We start from the raw sequence: 15,494 nt of genomic DNA, 5'->3' as shown, positions 1-15,494 counted from the left end.
TCTTTTTGTATCTCTGTCTCTGTTTTAGGTATAAGTAAAACTTAATAGTAATGTCACGCTTTGTATGGAAACAAGGAGTGGGAGAGTTTTCGACGATAAAGTATAAAAACACAATACTTAGATCGACAGATTGTAGTCGTTTATTGTGTTTTCTTAGCTTATAACGTATTACCAGAAAGAAGTGTTAAAGAAAGTTTACATAAATATGGAGTCTGTACGTAATAAAAGGGTTTCCATTTCCGAAATGATGAGAGTACCTCCAATCAAACCAAAAGGTATTGTATATTCGATATTGCAAATTAATATTTAGTTTTTTTTTTTATTATTATTTTATTGTAAACAAAAATAAAATATCTAAATAATATATAAATAATTTTGAAGTATTTTACACATAATATGTATATATATATATATATATTAATTATTATATAATTAATTAATTTATTATTATTGATATAATTAATTTAATATTATTAATATTATATTTTATGATTCAATTAATATTATTATATTATAAATAATAACAATAGTATACAAAATATTATATTACAAATATTACATTAATTTATAATTTATTTTTATAAATTTATTGTAAAAGGTGTTAGAATATTTTTCTTTTTATCGAAATTTTAAATCTTACATTTTGACAATTCTCTTATTTTTTTTTTTTTTTTAAATAAATTCTTTTTCTTAATATTCTTCAATATTTTCTATATAATAATATAATATATATTATTAATATTAACTTAAAAAAAAAATAAACTATAGTAATGATGTTTACAAATTAATTATTTACAAGATGTTAGAATTGTTATTTTGTTAAATCTTGAAACAAATTTTCTTTCAAATAATATTGAATGTTTTATTCTTTTTTTTTTTTTTTTAATTTTTATCTTTTAAATTGCAAATTAAATTAATTGCATTTGTTGATGATTAATGTATTTGATTTTATTATCGATACTTTACGTCAAGGTGTTTTTATAATCTCAATCGCGTTTTACTTAAAAGTACAAATTGAGATTAAACTTAATGAGGGAAAATATAATCGTACGATGAACGATATATAAAATGAAAATATGATAAGATTTTACTTTATCAATTGATTAGAACGATCCAACCGAAAGAAAAAGAAAGAAAGAGAAAGATGATCGATGTTTATTTCGCAAATCATCCACGTGTAATTAATTAAATATGTATTACACGTGTACATATATATATATATACACTATTCATTAAAAAAGAAAAAGAAAATAAAAATAACCCAGGTGTACTTATATTTAATTTATCAATGACAAGTGTGTACAATTTTAACATTTAAAATAATATAAAAAGTGTATTTGGGAAAAAAAAGAACAAAAATGAGTATAATATTTGATATTAAAAAATTTGGATTTTATTTTAATCTTTGCTTACCACGCTTGGTCCAAGGGACCCAGACCTTTTTTGTTACTTGAGTCATTTTTCTCAATTGTTCAACTTTGATAATTTTTTAAACATATTTAAATTTAATTTAAAGTTATAAAACTTATATAGTCTTTTTAAGTAAGTATTAAAGAAGTCTCAAAAAAAATGTTGAAGTAAATCTATGCAATAGTTTCTTTTTTATAACGATTTTTCTCGCCCGGGTATGGTAAGCGTGTTATTCCAGGAAGGTTGGTAAGCAAAGGTTAATATTATTTTATTCAAATATTAATATTAATATTAATCAAATTTATATTATATATATATATATATATATAATTATAATAATATACATATTATTATAATAATAATATTATTATTAATATTAATATTAATATATGACAATATCAAAAATGAGACAAACGTATTTATGGATGAAGATAGTATAATAATTTGAACTGATATTGTCTGTGGTTATTCATTACTACGTAAATCATTACTACGTAAATCATTACTACGTAAAATTTAATGAAAGATGAAATGAATAATCTACGAGGAATGTATTTCTCGACACGATTTCATTTCTTTTTTTTTTCAAAAAGATAAATACAACAATGTGCATGCATTGAAGATTAATCCAATCGTAATAAAAAGAAAAAGAAATGTTTTCAGTTAAATATATCAATTTTGTTTTTCATGGCACTTGCAAGTGACCACTGCAATTATTCCAAAATTGTTTCGATCATAATTTGTTCACTTGAATAAAAATAATAATAAACAATATGTACAAAAGAATAACTTAAATCACAAAATTATATTCAAAATTTATATAAATCAATATAACTAATAAAAAACAATGAGATTAAGGGAGGAGGAAGGATGTTGTATCCATTATTAAATACAAAAAAAAAAATAAATGTATCATAAAATATATTATTTTTAAAAACAATATATATATATATATATAAATTAATTATTATTTAATTATTGTACATGTACTTTTCATTTGATTTTTAAAATGAAATAATTTATTATTCATAAAATCTTCTGATATTGCTTAAACCTATTTCCAATAAAGCCCCATATACTAAGGGGGTCAATGTCTTGATATTTTTTTTCAAATTGAAACGTAATATTTTGCACATGGGTCATTGTAAAATATAAAAGATAGTACACACTCGAGTTATCATTTTGACAAAAATTATATATGATTATTATTATCATATTTCATTGTTAATAAATCAATGTTTGCATTAGATGTTTTAATAAAATGTCTTCAAGAAATATCTCTCTCAGAAATTAGATTTTTTCAATATATAATAAGATAAAGATTCTATTACTTATCGTAACTAGATAATCAATTATTGATCAAACGAAGAATAACAAGTTCTATTATTCTTTCTCTTATTTCCTTCTTCTTCTTTTTTTTCTTTTTTTCTAAATCGATGTAACAGATTACTTACGTCACAATGCAATGGAAAAGATAAAAAAAAACATGTATATATGAGAGTAGCAATGTATGATAATTCCTTTGTATAAAATTTCCTTTTAAAAATATTTACAGCATAAAACTCATTTTTACAACAACAAGTATCAATCGATTACGTGTAGTCTGCATTCTTAACATTTTTCGATAGCACTATTCAATAAAATGAATTATCTCATTCGATCATAATCGGGTAATCTTAAAATCTAATATATATATATATATATATTATTTGCAAACTTATAAATATTTGATTATTCTTATTAGAAAAAATCTAGAGTGTTGTTTTATTTTCTTTTCAAATTATATAAAAATATAATGATTAATATTTTTAAAAAACATCATCATATACTAGATACTTGAGAATAATTTCCCCTAATTATATCATAAATCATTCTAGACGACACGTTTATTATTATTCGCTATTCTCTTTTTTTTTTTGCAACGACATTCACTTTTACAAATCCATTTATAAAATAAATTACTTGCTATCTATGAGATCGAGATAACATTGTCTAACATCTCTTATTATTAGCTTAGGTATGCGAGTATTATGGAAAAAGAAGGAAAAAAAAAGTATATAATCCATCCACACAAGTTGTAGAAAAGATTAAAATCGTATTATGTATGACGTTTGAATATTTCTTTGATTACAGCCCTCATTGGATGTAGGCACGTACAGGTACTATGCCTGGCCTTCGGTTTCTTTTGCTGTTATGCTGTCAGGGTTACCATGTCCGTGACCTTGGAAGCTATGACCAATTCTACCAAAGCTAATCCAGAATTCGAGGTACGTAGTTTTCTTTCTATCTCTTTCTCTTATTTCAAGTTCAAATAATCCATGATTAGAATGAATTTTGTTCATAGGAATTCCATTGGGATCAGACTACCAAGAACACCATACTCAGTTCATTCTTTTGGGGATACATATGTACTCAAGTACTTGGTAACATCATAGCCCAATATTGGGGTGCCCAAAGAGTATTGTCTTGTTCTATTATTATAAATGGTTTATTGACACTTTCCGTTCATGCCGCTGCTCATTATGGAGGTTGGGAAGCTGTTTGTGGTACCAGAATTGTTGCTGGTTTTTTCCAAGGTACGGTCATGCCGACCATGCACATGCTCTTGTCTAAATGGTCACCAAGTGAAGAAAGAGGAAGATTAGGTCAGTTTTAATGCTGCGTTATTTATCTTTATTGTTATTGTCCTAATTGTTTTTCCTTTTTTTTCTTTTTTTTTTTTAATAATCGTTTAAGTTTAATAATTATCGTTTTAGCCGCATTTGTTTATACCGGTGGTTTGATCGGTAATGTTGCCTCTCTACTAAGTTCCGGATTCCTTTCCGCTTCTGTTCTTGGTTGGCCAAGTTGCTTTTACTTTTGGGGCACTGCAAGCTTGACAGCTGGTATTTTTATTTTTATTTTTGTCAAGGAATCACCCGCTGATCATCCAAATATTCCTTTCGATGAAAGACAATTCATCGAAGTTAGTTTAGGTGTTACCGAAACAGATGAGGTAACAATTGTTCACAAATAGATTTTTTCTTTTTTTCTATAATCGATAAACATGATTATTTATCTATTTATAGAAATTACCTACTCCTTGGATCGCAATATTAACGTCTGTACCTGTTTGGGCTCTTCTTATTACACAAGCCGTTCAAAATTGGGGATTCTGGATGTTGTTAACTAAAATGCCTTCTTATATGAATTCAGCTCTAGGTTATGATATACAACAGGTAAGTTCAATAAAATTAGTTAAATTGAACAGTGTATGACCTTGATCATTTATTTAAACGCAATAGTACGGAAAGAATATTAATTGAAATCATTTACATTTCTTAACCGCTCGTAAATACGTAAATAATAAATACGTGAATGAAATTAATATGCGAAAGAGAATGCGTTTGCTTGAATCAATGCCAATATATACCAGTAATACCTTGCGAATGGTACGTTAATCGAATGTAACTATCCCCATTAATGAATTCTTTGACTCGCGGTTACTGTCGGTCAAGATCAATTATGATACAACTTAAGAATATCAATGACCGGTCATTTGTAAATATCATTCACCAAACCACAACGTTTTACCAAACGAATAAAACATTTGTTTTGTTTTTCTCAGAACGGCTTGATGACGGCATTGCCATACTTGACGGCATGGATTCTTAGTTCACCGATCAGTTATATTTCTGACATTTGTATCAGAAAAAATATTATCAGTTTAGAAGCATCAAGAAAAATATGTAATACAATAGGACAATGGATTCCAGCTGTTGCACTAATTGCTTTGGGTTACATCAACAAGGAACAATCTGAAATTGCAGAAGCAATTTTGATAGTTACCGTTGGAATTAACGTTGCCATATATTGTGGTCACAACATTAATCATATGGATCTCAGTCCTAATTTTGCAGGCGCATTAATGGCCTTTACTAATACTGCCGCTAACATTTGTGCTATTTTAGCTCCTATCATAAGTGGTATAATTGTACCAGATCCGGTTAGTAATTTTGTCTTTTTTTTATTATTATTATATTATTATATTTATTATCATTATATATTAATATTTGGTTTCATTATATTTACAGTCTAATATTCTTCAATGGAGAAGTATGTTCTTCCTCACAGCCGGTCTATACATAATAGGAAATCTTATTTTCATATTATTTGGTAAAGGTTCAGTACAAAAGTGGAATGATCCTGTAATCAAGAAAAAACAATCTACAGTATATCAAATAGAAGTAGTAATGGAAGCTAATGATTCTGAAATACAAAAAGCTAATAACGAAAAAATACCATGACAAAATATATATATATACGTATATTAAATTAATTAAATAGAATAAGAGAAGATAATTCTATTGTAAATTAATTCTAAATGTAAGAACGTATTTGTAAGTATATTTATATGACGTAATTTAATATTTATTAAAGTTTGATTCTTTTTTTAAAAAAAATGTATATATATATATATATTTATATTCTTTTGTGAACAACTTACCGTTTAACAAAAGTACAAAATATAAATTAATTCTTTTTTAAGTGTTTTTTAATATTTGACGTCCATATCGTATTAATTAGAAGAACAGTTCCAAAACTCGTTATTATTAATGTAATATAAGTGACAAAAGATAAAAAAGATATATCTCCTATAGGTATTGTCCATTCATATTCAATCTCATCCTGTTAACATAAATGAATTCAATAGATTATTAATAAAAACTTTTTAAATTTCTTATTTTCAGATTAATCGATATATCTTACAGTATTGTATGGTAATTCTCTCCATTTTACCATCTTATCAGCGCACAATGGGCATAGATTTATTTTAGATACTCTGTACTCTTTGATTCTTTCTTTACAACCTAGAAGTAAACTAGGTTTTCTTAAAACTACGGTTTCATAATCACCGTTCTCTTTGGGATATTGGTATCGTTGATGAATAGGTAAAGACATTATACTTGAACCATCATCGATACGACTACAAATAGTAACATTTTGAGAATTTGCATTCTCCATAAATAATTCTGTATCCGTTTCTCCAACGGAGCATATTGTAGTCTGCAAGTATCAATATCGGTAAGATATAAGTTATTTATAAAAAATTGATAACAAATTATACAAAAAATATAATTAATTACATTATCGGTTCTCTTTAGTTCTGCTAACTCATTAATGTTTACATAAAGAGCAGAAGGTAGTACAAAATGCAAGGATGCATAACAATCTTTCAAAATCAAATTGTCCACTTCAATGTGATATGTAAAATACCTGTAAAGAAGAATTTGATTAAGGATTAAGTTTGAAAGGCAAATGTATACATATTATATATAAGTAGGAGGATTGAAAAGTAATGTCGTTACTACGCATGTCAAATTTTTCTATTAATATTTTAATCAAAAAACCAATTGATGATTTTTATCGTTACCAGATAAAAAAAAAGGTTGTTGATAACGTGATTATAATTAATTTAATTAAATAATTTAATTATTGATTAATAATAAAAACTTATCTATTTTTTGGTTATGTGTATTATATGATCTATCAATGTTAACAAGTTCCATATTAAATTAAAAGCACATTTACACAAAATACAGCTGGAGTAATTTGTGTAAATGCTGAATCAAGTAAAAATTACCTTAGTGTATTATAACAGCGACTGAAAAATTGCATAATTGAAAAGGTATTTTATTTGTTGGTTATGTGTATTATATGACATATCAATGTCAACAAATTCCGAAAACATAAAAAACTTGTTTGAAAAATTTATTCGTTTGAATTTTGAGGTTAAAAAGTGACATTACTTTCCGGTCCATTTAATATATATATATATATTTGTTTAGATTATAATTTCTAACCTATGAAAACCAGAACCATCAACGTGCATTCTAACATGTGCACTTATGTTTCCAGACACCGAAACATATTGAAACAATAACAAAATGTATATGGCAATTTTTAAATGATACCACATTATCGAAAAAATACCTTTCTATCATTTATGTTTATTTCTAAATGTCTTTAACAAGTTAAATGTCACACTAATTGTACAGAGATTGTTCGTGGCGCCACAATGTGGAATATATTTCTATTAACTTGGGCTTGTCGGTCATCGGTGACCCCCATGGCATTACTGCCAAATTAAATGCCGGTCACCGGTAACCACCGTGGCATTAAACGTGTTAAATATTACATCATATCTGTGATAATAACACATGCAATGTGTGTGATGTTCATTATAAGTTTGAAAGATTGTACATGACATTAGAAAGAGAGAGATATAATTAGAAAATAAAATTGTTTAAAGAAGAACAGATAAAAATATTAGATTTCTATTGTTTATTCAATTATTAAATTTGATTATTAATTATAAATAATTAATAATAATTTATCATATAAACAAATTATTTACAAAAATTAATTATTAATATGATTGGGGTAGTGCAATATTATGGATGACATTAGAAAGAGAGAGAAAAACAATTTGAAACTAAAATTGTTCAAGGAAAAACAGATAAAATATTAAATTTTATTGTTTATTCAATTAAATTTGATTATTAATTACAAATAATTAATAATAATTTATCATATAAACAAATTATTTATAAGAAATAATTATTAATATGATTAGTAATGCAATATAATGGATGACAGTAGAAATAGAGAGATAACATTTGAAAATTAAATTATTCAAGGAAGAACAGATAAAAATATTAGATTTCTATTGTTTATTTAATTAAATTTGATTATTAATTGCAAGTAGTTAATAATAATTTATCATTATTTACAAGAATTTAATTATTAATATGATTGGTAATGTAATATTATGGATGACATTAAAGAGAGAGAGAGAAAAAAGATTTGAAAATGAAACTATCCAAGGAAGAATAGATAAAATATTAAATTCTATTGTTTATTCAATTAAATTTAATTAATTAATATTAATTTATCATATATACAAATTATTTACAAGAATTAACAATCAAAATGATTTTTATACAACATTGTATAAAATTTGTAAAATAAAAGAAGCTAATAATAAACATAATGAGTAAGTATACATATACATATATTGTTAATAACTATAATAAAATATCCCCCCCTCTGTGGGTTAGGGGGGGAATCTTAGAATATATCCACAGTATCCCCTGCTTGTCGTAAAAGCCGACTAAAAGGGGTGGGGAGGTTAGGGTTGAACGTTGGCTGACCTTGTAATAAATTCATTTGTTTTAATAAAATTTCAGGAAATAAAAAAGCCAACCAGCCGAATAGCTCGAGATAAAAATAAAGAAAAAAAGGGAAAGCTTAAAAGTAATAAAAATAAATTATAAAAAAAATATATTTCATTTATTTATGAATGATGCAACAACGTATGACGTCAGACTAATATTTTGCAAATGGTGGATATAACAGAATGAATAATATGGCGTTAATTACAGTACACGTTGAATTGTATGCATAATTTGTAACGTAGAGATTAAAAAATAGAATTAGATCGAATAAGAAACTGGGATAAATAAGAGACAGAGAGAGAGAGAGAACTAGAAAAAAAAATAAGAATGAGAAAGAGAAAGAGAAAGATGAAGATAGAACGAACTGGTTAAAGTCTCGACGTAGAGCTTCTATATTGTCGCTAGGAAACGAAAATAGATGCTGTCAGGCCCCCAGAAGGTACAGAAAAGAGGTGTAGGCAAAGAAATAGCAAGACAAGACAAGACAAGTCAAGACAAGACAAGATAAGATAAGACAAGATAAGACAAGACAAGTTACAGGGTATATCCTGTAAACCTGAAGTACACAGATTTACAAGGAAGAATAGAATGACATGAAATAAGGGTGTAAAATCTTTTTGTAAATACCTTTAATACAAAGTTTAATGTTAATTATATATATATATGGATAGAGAATATTATCTTATGTAACATTTAAAATATTGTTTTAAAGTCGTTGATATTTAAATATATATGGGAGTTTATATTTTCAATAATATTTTATATACTTTTTAAATTATAGTAGTAATACTAGTATAGTACTAGTATAGTATAATATAACTAATATAGTATACTAGTAACTAGTGTAGTAGTAGCTAATTAAGTATCATTTACAGTATTAATACTAATACTGTAGTAACTAATATAGTAAGTAATATAGTATACTATAACTAGTATAGTATAATTAAATTATAGTAGTAATACTAGTATAGTAATATATACTAGTAAATTATATATCTTTAACAAAGTTTAATATTAATTACATAGACAGAATATTATCTTATATAACATTTAAATATGTTTTTAAAATCATTGATATTTTAGATATGAATTTATATTTTTTATATACTTTTTTAAAAATTGTTATGCGTTTTTATTGATGATTTTATTGATACAATTGAGATCAGATAATTGAAACGTTGATGACGATATTATGTTCAGAAATAATCGTTGTTAAGGTTGACTTTTTTTTTTTTGGTTTAATAAGCATCATGTGTTACAGGTACCTGGAAAAGAAAGAAAGAAAGAAAGAAAGAAAAAATCTAAAGAGAAAGAAAGAGGGAAGAAAAGTTTTACATCCGCGATCCTCGACTTCTTTGTAGGATTTCTATTCGTGCCAAGTCTGCTTGCCCAGGCATTCTTTGGCTCGGTTAAGAATTCCCATTATTATTGCCGGTACAGAGAGAGAAAAAGAGAAATAAAAAGAGAAAAAGAAAAAAAGAAAGAGAGAGAGAGAGATAGAGAGATAGAGAGATCTTTGTAAAATGACTAACAATTTTCTATAGAATATTTATTTAATCGATATACGATTTAATTTTATGATAAGATTAAATAAATCCAGAATTATATCCTTATCTTTTACTTAAAGAATGATACAATTGTTATTTATTTTTATTTTTTTTTTTTTAATCAATGCAATTATAAGATAATCTCATAAAAAAGAAATAATAATTATTATTATTATTACAATCATTGCAAATGAATTTGTTTCATTGTTTTAAATCATACGATTTGATATTCATATTAACGAGATTGATTTATCATAGGGGGATTACAATTAAAGAAAAAAACAATTAATTAAATAATCCACATTTGCATTTTAATCTAAAAAAGGAAGAAAGACAAAGATAAAGATAAAGATAAGATAATGAGAGAGAGAAGTATAGAAGAAAATTCAAAATAAAAATAAAAATAAAACAAACATTTGCAACATACTTTACTTTAATAATTATAATAATAATTATAAAAAAAAAAAAAAATAAAAGTAAATTGACAATAGTGTTGCATCAAATTCAATATTAAAATATATGAAATTAGATATAACAAATAATAATAATAATAATAATAAAAAATAAAAGTAAACTAGCAATAGTGTTGCATCACAAATTCAATATTAAAATATATGAAATTAAATATAATAAATAATAACAATATTAATAATAATAAAAAAAAAATACACTAAACTGGCAATAGTGTTACATCAAATCAAATATTAAAATATATGAAATTAGATATAATAAATAATAGTAACAATAATAAAAAAAGAATAAAATAAACTGGCAATAGTGTTGCATCAAATCAAATATTAAAATATATGAAATTAGATATAATAACAATAATAATAATAATAATAATAATAATAATAATAATAATAAAAAGAATAAACTAAATTGGCAATAGTGTTGCATCAAATCCAATATTAAAATATATGAAATTAGAGTCGAGCAGAGTCACGAATTATTATGAATTATTTTTGAATATAGTGACAGAAAAAGAGAGAAACAGTGAAAGAGAGAGAGAGAGAGAGAGAGAGAGAGAGAGAGAGAGAATGAATATATGTTGTGTATATATATATATATATTTATGTATAACGTGTGAGTGAGAAAGAGAAGGGATGGGAAAGGGTAGGAAGGAAATAGGGGAGAGACAATAAGGGACGTTCCCATATTACGGTATCTCGTTCGTAATAGTTGGAGAGCGCCAAATTCGAATCGAACGGGGATGACTCAAGCCTCAAGGCTCTGTTAAGTCCACCTCGTCGGCTTCGTTCGGCCGACGTTTGGCCCGGTTTATCTCCGGCTGATCCAGAAATAATCTTAGATTCGGTCTCCTCTCCTACTCTCTCTTACTCCCCGTGGATCATCTCCATCGTTCGTTCGAAAGACACCGAAGAAGAAGTTTTACTTCTTTTTTTCTTTTCTTCATTCGTCATCGTTTACCATCCCCCACTTCAATCAACCTTCTCTTTTTAACCCCCTCACTTTTCCTTTTCCATCATCTCTTTCTTTACTAACTAACTTTCAAACTAATATAATAACGGGGTACCCTAATAATCTCCTTTGATACTAACGTTTATTTGTTCAGGAACAAAACCTTTTTTTTTTTTTTTTCTTGACCTGTTAAATAACAGGTTTTTTTTATCTTTTTGTAAATGATTTATCTTTTTTTTTCTGTTTGTTTTTGTTTCATTTCGTTCAAACGTAGTTCAAATCTGTAGTTCTTAACATTAGATTTATGGACTGTAATCAATTTGACTCATAAAAAATTGGATTACTGTATATATTATATTTTTTGAAAAACACACACACACACACATGTTGGTTTTTAATTACGTAAATGTTAATTCATTTTGTTTACTCAATTATTTATTGAAACAATGTTTGTAAGTCATTAAAAAATAATGAACAAAACGTTTGTAAATCTAATGTTAACATCTTTTCTTGTATTTTTTTTTTTCTTATTGTATTAGTTATTTTGTTTTCTATGCATGATTTTTATATCGGTTTTATTTTTATATCATATCTTTTGAATATTTTCCCTTGAAATGTTCAAATATGATTGACAGACACACGTATCAACGTCAAGTTCAATTTCACACAATGGTTTATTCCACTTTATAAATTTAATCTTTTTAAAGTTAAATAGATGAATTTCACTTGCATAAAGAATGAATTTGATCTCGTTTTTCAAATGAAATTATATCAGGTTGCAGATCAAATTCATTCCAATCAGTTTTTGCAATTTAATTTGCAATAAGTGTTGAATATCGTTTGGAAAAATAAAAGATAACCAAGAGAAGTTTTTTTTAAAACGATTTAAAGAAAAAAAATGAAAAATTTGAAAAATTTTAAATGTAGTTTAATAATTTTTTTAATCAAATATAGTACTCTTCATATATCCCTATATATATAATATGATTTGTATTTGTGTTATATTGTAATTATTACAGTCAAAAATATATTTAATTTCTTCTTATTAAATGCTCGTGCTATTATATATAATATTTATACTTAAAAAGAAAAACATATATATATACATAGAAAATAATATTTCTTTTAGGTTAGTTCATTTTCATACTATTATATTATAAAATGTTATTGTAGTTAAAAAATAATATATATAATTCTTATTTTAGTAATTTATTCTTATGCTATTATATTACAAAAAATGGTATTATATATAAAATATAAAATTATATTAATATTATAATATAATATAATATTATAAAATACATATTATAATAATATAATAAATATAATATAATATTATAATAATAAAATATATAAAATTATATTACCTTCTAATGCAATTATGTTATAAAATGCTATTATATATAAAATATAATATTAATATAATATTATATTTATATATATTATATTTTATATACAATGTTAATATTATATTACCTATTATAATAATATAATTAATATAATATAATATTATACAAATAAAATATATAATTATATTACCTTTTTATGCTATTATATTATAAAGAATGGTATTATATATAAAATATAATATTATATTAATATTATAATATAATACCCCTATAATTATATATAATTATTATATTATATTATACTATATAATACTATATATAATATAATAAATTATATATATATATATAAATAATTAGAATATAATTAAATTAAATATAATAATATTATTTTAAATTATTATAATATAAAATTATTATTTTAAATAATATTTAAAATATAATTCCTCTTACTACATTTTTATACTATTATATTATAAAATGCTATTATATTTATAAAAATGATTCATACATATATATCCTATTATTTTTTATATATTTTACTTATTTAAATATATCATATACTATATACAATAGTTATATATTGTATATAGTATTGTATTATATATATATAATTTTTTTAAATGCACACAACATATACCAATTTGCGTGAACGAAATGCAAATATAGTTTGCAAATCTAACAAATAATAAAGCAATAATGTGTTATATTTACAAATCCATCGTAAGGATAAGTTTAACGAGTTTTGATCGAACGTCGTTGTCTTCTTCTTTAGAGAGTCTCGCAATAAACATTGGTATGGCATCCGCCCGCGTCAGGATCTTAATTTACCTTGGTTGTTGCGCAACCGATCTATTTCCGCGCATTCCTAATCGCGCGACTAACTCCAATAGTTATCGTTTTTCTCCACAATTTTTTTTTCCCATTTTTTATATTTGTTTCCCCAATTATACCCCTTTGTTTTCCTGCGGTTTTCATTTATTTATTTATTTATTTTTTTTTTCATTCATTCATTCATTTTTCGTTTCTTTTTCAATTTTTTTTGTTTTTTTTTTGTTTTATTTCCGTTCTCCATTTATTTTTTTCCAACTTACCAATTTTTTACGATCAACAATGTTTTATGATCATTTTAATGATCATTATAAACGAATCATTCTTTTTTTTTTTTATAGTTGATTGCAACGTCCTCATTGCAAACGTTTATTACTAAATATCTTTTAACGAATGACGCGTGATTTACAATTCTAAATTAAAACAAATGACTTTGCTAAATTCTCTTTTGATGTTTATCGATGCATCGTTTATATTAATTTGACATTACTCATGTTATTATTGCAAAATTAATCGTAATTAATTTATATTTATTTAATTATGATTTTCCTTTGATTTTATTTCGATTATATTCGTTAAATTAATTTTTCGTTTATATAGAATTATTCGTGTAAATGTTTTTTTTTTTTTTTTTTATTGAAAAACACAAAAAATATTATTTAATTTATTAAAAAATATGAATTGTATTAAAACGTGTTAGGAAAAAAAAAAGATATGATAGAAAATTTTTTAATGTAATTTATTATTCAATTTTCATTTAAACACACGTTTGGCACACTGTCCGATTTATCATCTAGCGTTGTAGATTGGACGATTAAGTTTGATTAGTCACGTTTTAGTTTTACTGGAAATTGATGCCAAACTTTAAGCATCATTTTCTTTTCTTTTCTTATTATTTATTTATTTTTTTTTCTATCGATACATTTTTAACAATAAAAATGTAGATACGATTAATCTAATTAGTCAATGATGACAAATTGTTTCAATCAATGATCATTTAATTATTAAATAACAATAAATGATTCTTTTTTTTTTTTTGCATTTAGATCATTTTGCCAAATTGGCATAACTGGATAACATCCAATTTCATATAGAAATACCAAAGAAAACGAGGTTTGGTTATATCGAATCGTAGATTTTCGAGATCATTGAGAAGAATCTTTCTCTGAGTCTGTTGGTTCGATTAATGAAATTTCAAGGACATCTTAGGAATTCGTAAACTAACGTCATGAATTGCATTCTTATCGTATTACTATTCGATTGGATATTTTCAACGATATTTTTGTTAGTAAATTTATCATCGTTCGAATGAACGAACGATAATATTACGAGTTTTCTTTTTTTTTCTTGTTTTTTTTTGTTTGTTTGTTAATTATTCTCGTGATCTTTTAATGTTTATACAAGGTTGTACAAATTAAAAAAAAATGTATATATATATATTATATCAAGTATTATACATTTTATGTAATATTGCCAAGATTCTTGCTGACAAATGATACAATGTATTATAACGATTGTCATTTTATAACCTCAAAAGATTTGTTTTATGAGTGTGCGCCATTTCAAATTCGTTTAAATATATTTCACGTTTTTTTTTTTCAATTCCAAATTTAAAACTTGACAAACGTTATATTTATTTTTTAAACAACATTACTAATAATATAAAAATAACGATAAAAAAAAACCTGTATTTATTATAAAGAAACAAATTATTAGGTGTA

General features: G+C 24.3%; 2 protein-coding genes and 2 long non-coding RNA genes across 6 annotated transcripts; 2 read left to right on the top strand and 2 right to left on the bottom strand.

The window, feature by feature from the left end:
* Positions 1-35: 35 nt before the first annotated feature.
* Positions 36-6,281, top strand: LOC107071864 (putative inorganic phosphate cotransporter). 2 transcript variants are annotated; one of them, XR_016177434.1, is made up of 8 exons: positions 36-275; positions 3,544-3,677; positions 3,755-4,055; positions 4,167-4,405; positions 4,479-4,628; positions 5,018-5,395; positions 5,484-5,789; positions 6,141-6,281. XR_016177434.1 is itself a non-coding variant. In XM_015331247.2 (7 exons), the coding sequence occupies exons 1-7, from the start codon at positions 206-208 to the stop codon at positions 5,694-5,696; spliced, it is 1,485 nt and encodes a 494-aa protein (XP_015186733.2). In that variant the 5' UTR covers positions 36-205; the 3' UTR covers positions 5,697-5,863. The 2 variants fall into 2 exon arrangements, 1 of the variants encoding a protein (XP_015186733.2); XM_015331247.2 differs by lacking the exon at positions 6,141-6,281 and having other exon boundaries at positions 5,484-5,863.
* LOC149031746 (uncharacterized) lies at positions 2,315-4,653 on the bottom strand. The gene is made up of 3 exons (XR_016177438.1): positions 4,519-4,653; positions 4,183-4,441; positions 2,315-4,019 (listed from the first exon to the last, which is right to left on the bottom strand). It is a non-coding gene; the product is annotated as an uncharacterized LOC149031746 (long non-coding RNA).
* LOC107071865 (uncharacterized) lies at positions 5,397-7,911 on the bottom strand. Its single transcript, XM_015331248.2, has 5 exons — positions 7,254-7,911; positions 6,537-6,666; positions 6,160-6,456; positions 5,897-6,078; positions 5,397-5,595 (listed from the first exon to the last, which is right to left on the bottom strand). Exons 1-4 carry the CDS (start codon positions 7,367-7,369, stop codon positions 5,923-5,925), a joined length of 699 nt encoding a protein of 232 aa, XP_015186734.1. The 5' UTR covers positions 7,370-7,911; the 3' UTR covers positions 5,397-5,595; positions 5,897-5,922.
* Positions 7,912-8,452: 541 nt separating this feature from the next.
* LOC149031745 (uncharacterized) lies at positions 8,453-12,275 on the top strand. Of its 2 annotated transcripts, none has more exons than XR_016177437.1 (2): positions 8,453-9,233; positions 9,889-12,275. It is a non-coding gene; the product is annotated as an uncharacterized LOC149031745 (long non-coding RNA). The 2 variants fall into 2 exon arrangements; XR_016177436.1 differs by having other exon boundaries at positions 8,453-9,246.
* Positions 12,276-15,494: the final 3,219 nt, after the last annotated feature.

The sequence above is a fragment of the Polistes dominula genome, unplaced genomic scaffold, assembly GCF_049000335.1.
Source record: "Polistes dominula isolate Pdom_NZ unplaced genomic scaffold, Pdom_raw_medaka contig_78, whole genome shotgun sequence".
NCBI classification, from domain to species: domain Eukaryota; kingdom Metazoa; phylum Arthropoda; class Insecta; order Hymenoptera; family Vespidae; genus Polistes; species Polistes dominula.
The sequence above is the reverse complement of the archived record's forward strand: the minus strand, read 5'-3'. Positions and strand labels throughout refer to the sequence as shown.

Bases quoted from the DNA above. Each gene is read 5' to 3' on its own strand.
- LOC107071864 (XM_015331247.2), top strand. From the start codon at position 206: ATGGAGTCTGTACGTAATAAAAGGGTTTCCATTTCCGAAATGATGAGA. The intron at 3,678-3,754 runs GTACGTAGTTTT...TTTTGTTCATAG, and splicing joins AAGCTAATCCAGAATTCGAG to GAATTCCATTGGGATCAGAC. The intron at 4,629-5,017 runs GTAAGTTCAATA...TGTTTTTCTCAG, and splicing joins TAGGTTATGATATACAACAG to AACGGCTTGATGACGGCATT.
- LOC107071865 (XM_015331248.2), bottom strand. From the start codon at position 7,369: ATGTGGTATCATTTAAAAATTGCCATATACATTTTGTTATTGTTTCAA. The intron at 6,457-6,536 runs GTAATTAATTAT...TGATACTTGCAG, and splicing joins AACTAAAGAGAACCGATAAT to ACTACAATATGCTCCGTTGG. The intron at 6,079-6,159 runs GTAAGATATATC...TTATGTTAACAG, and splicing joins GAGAATTACCATACAATACT to GATGAGATTGAATATGAATG.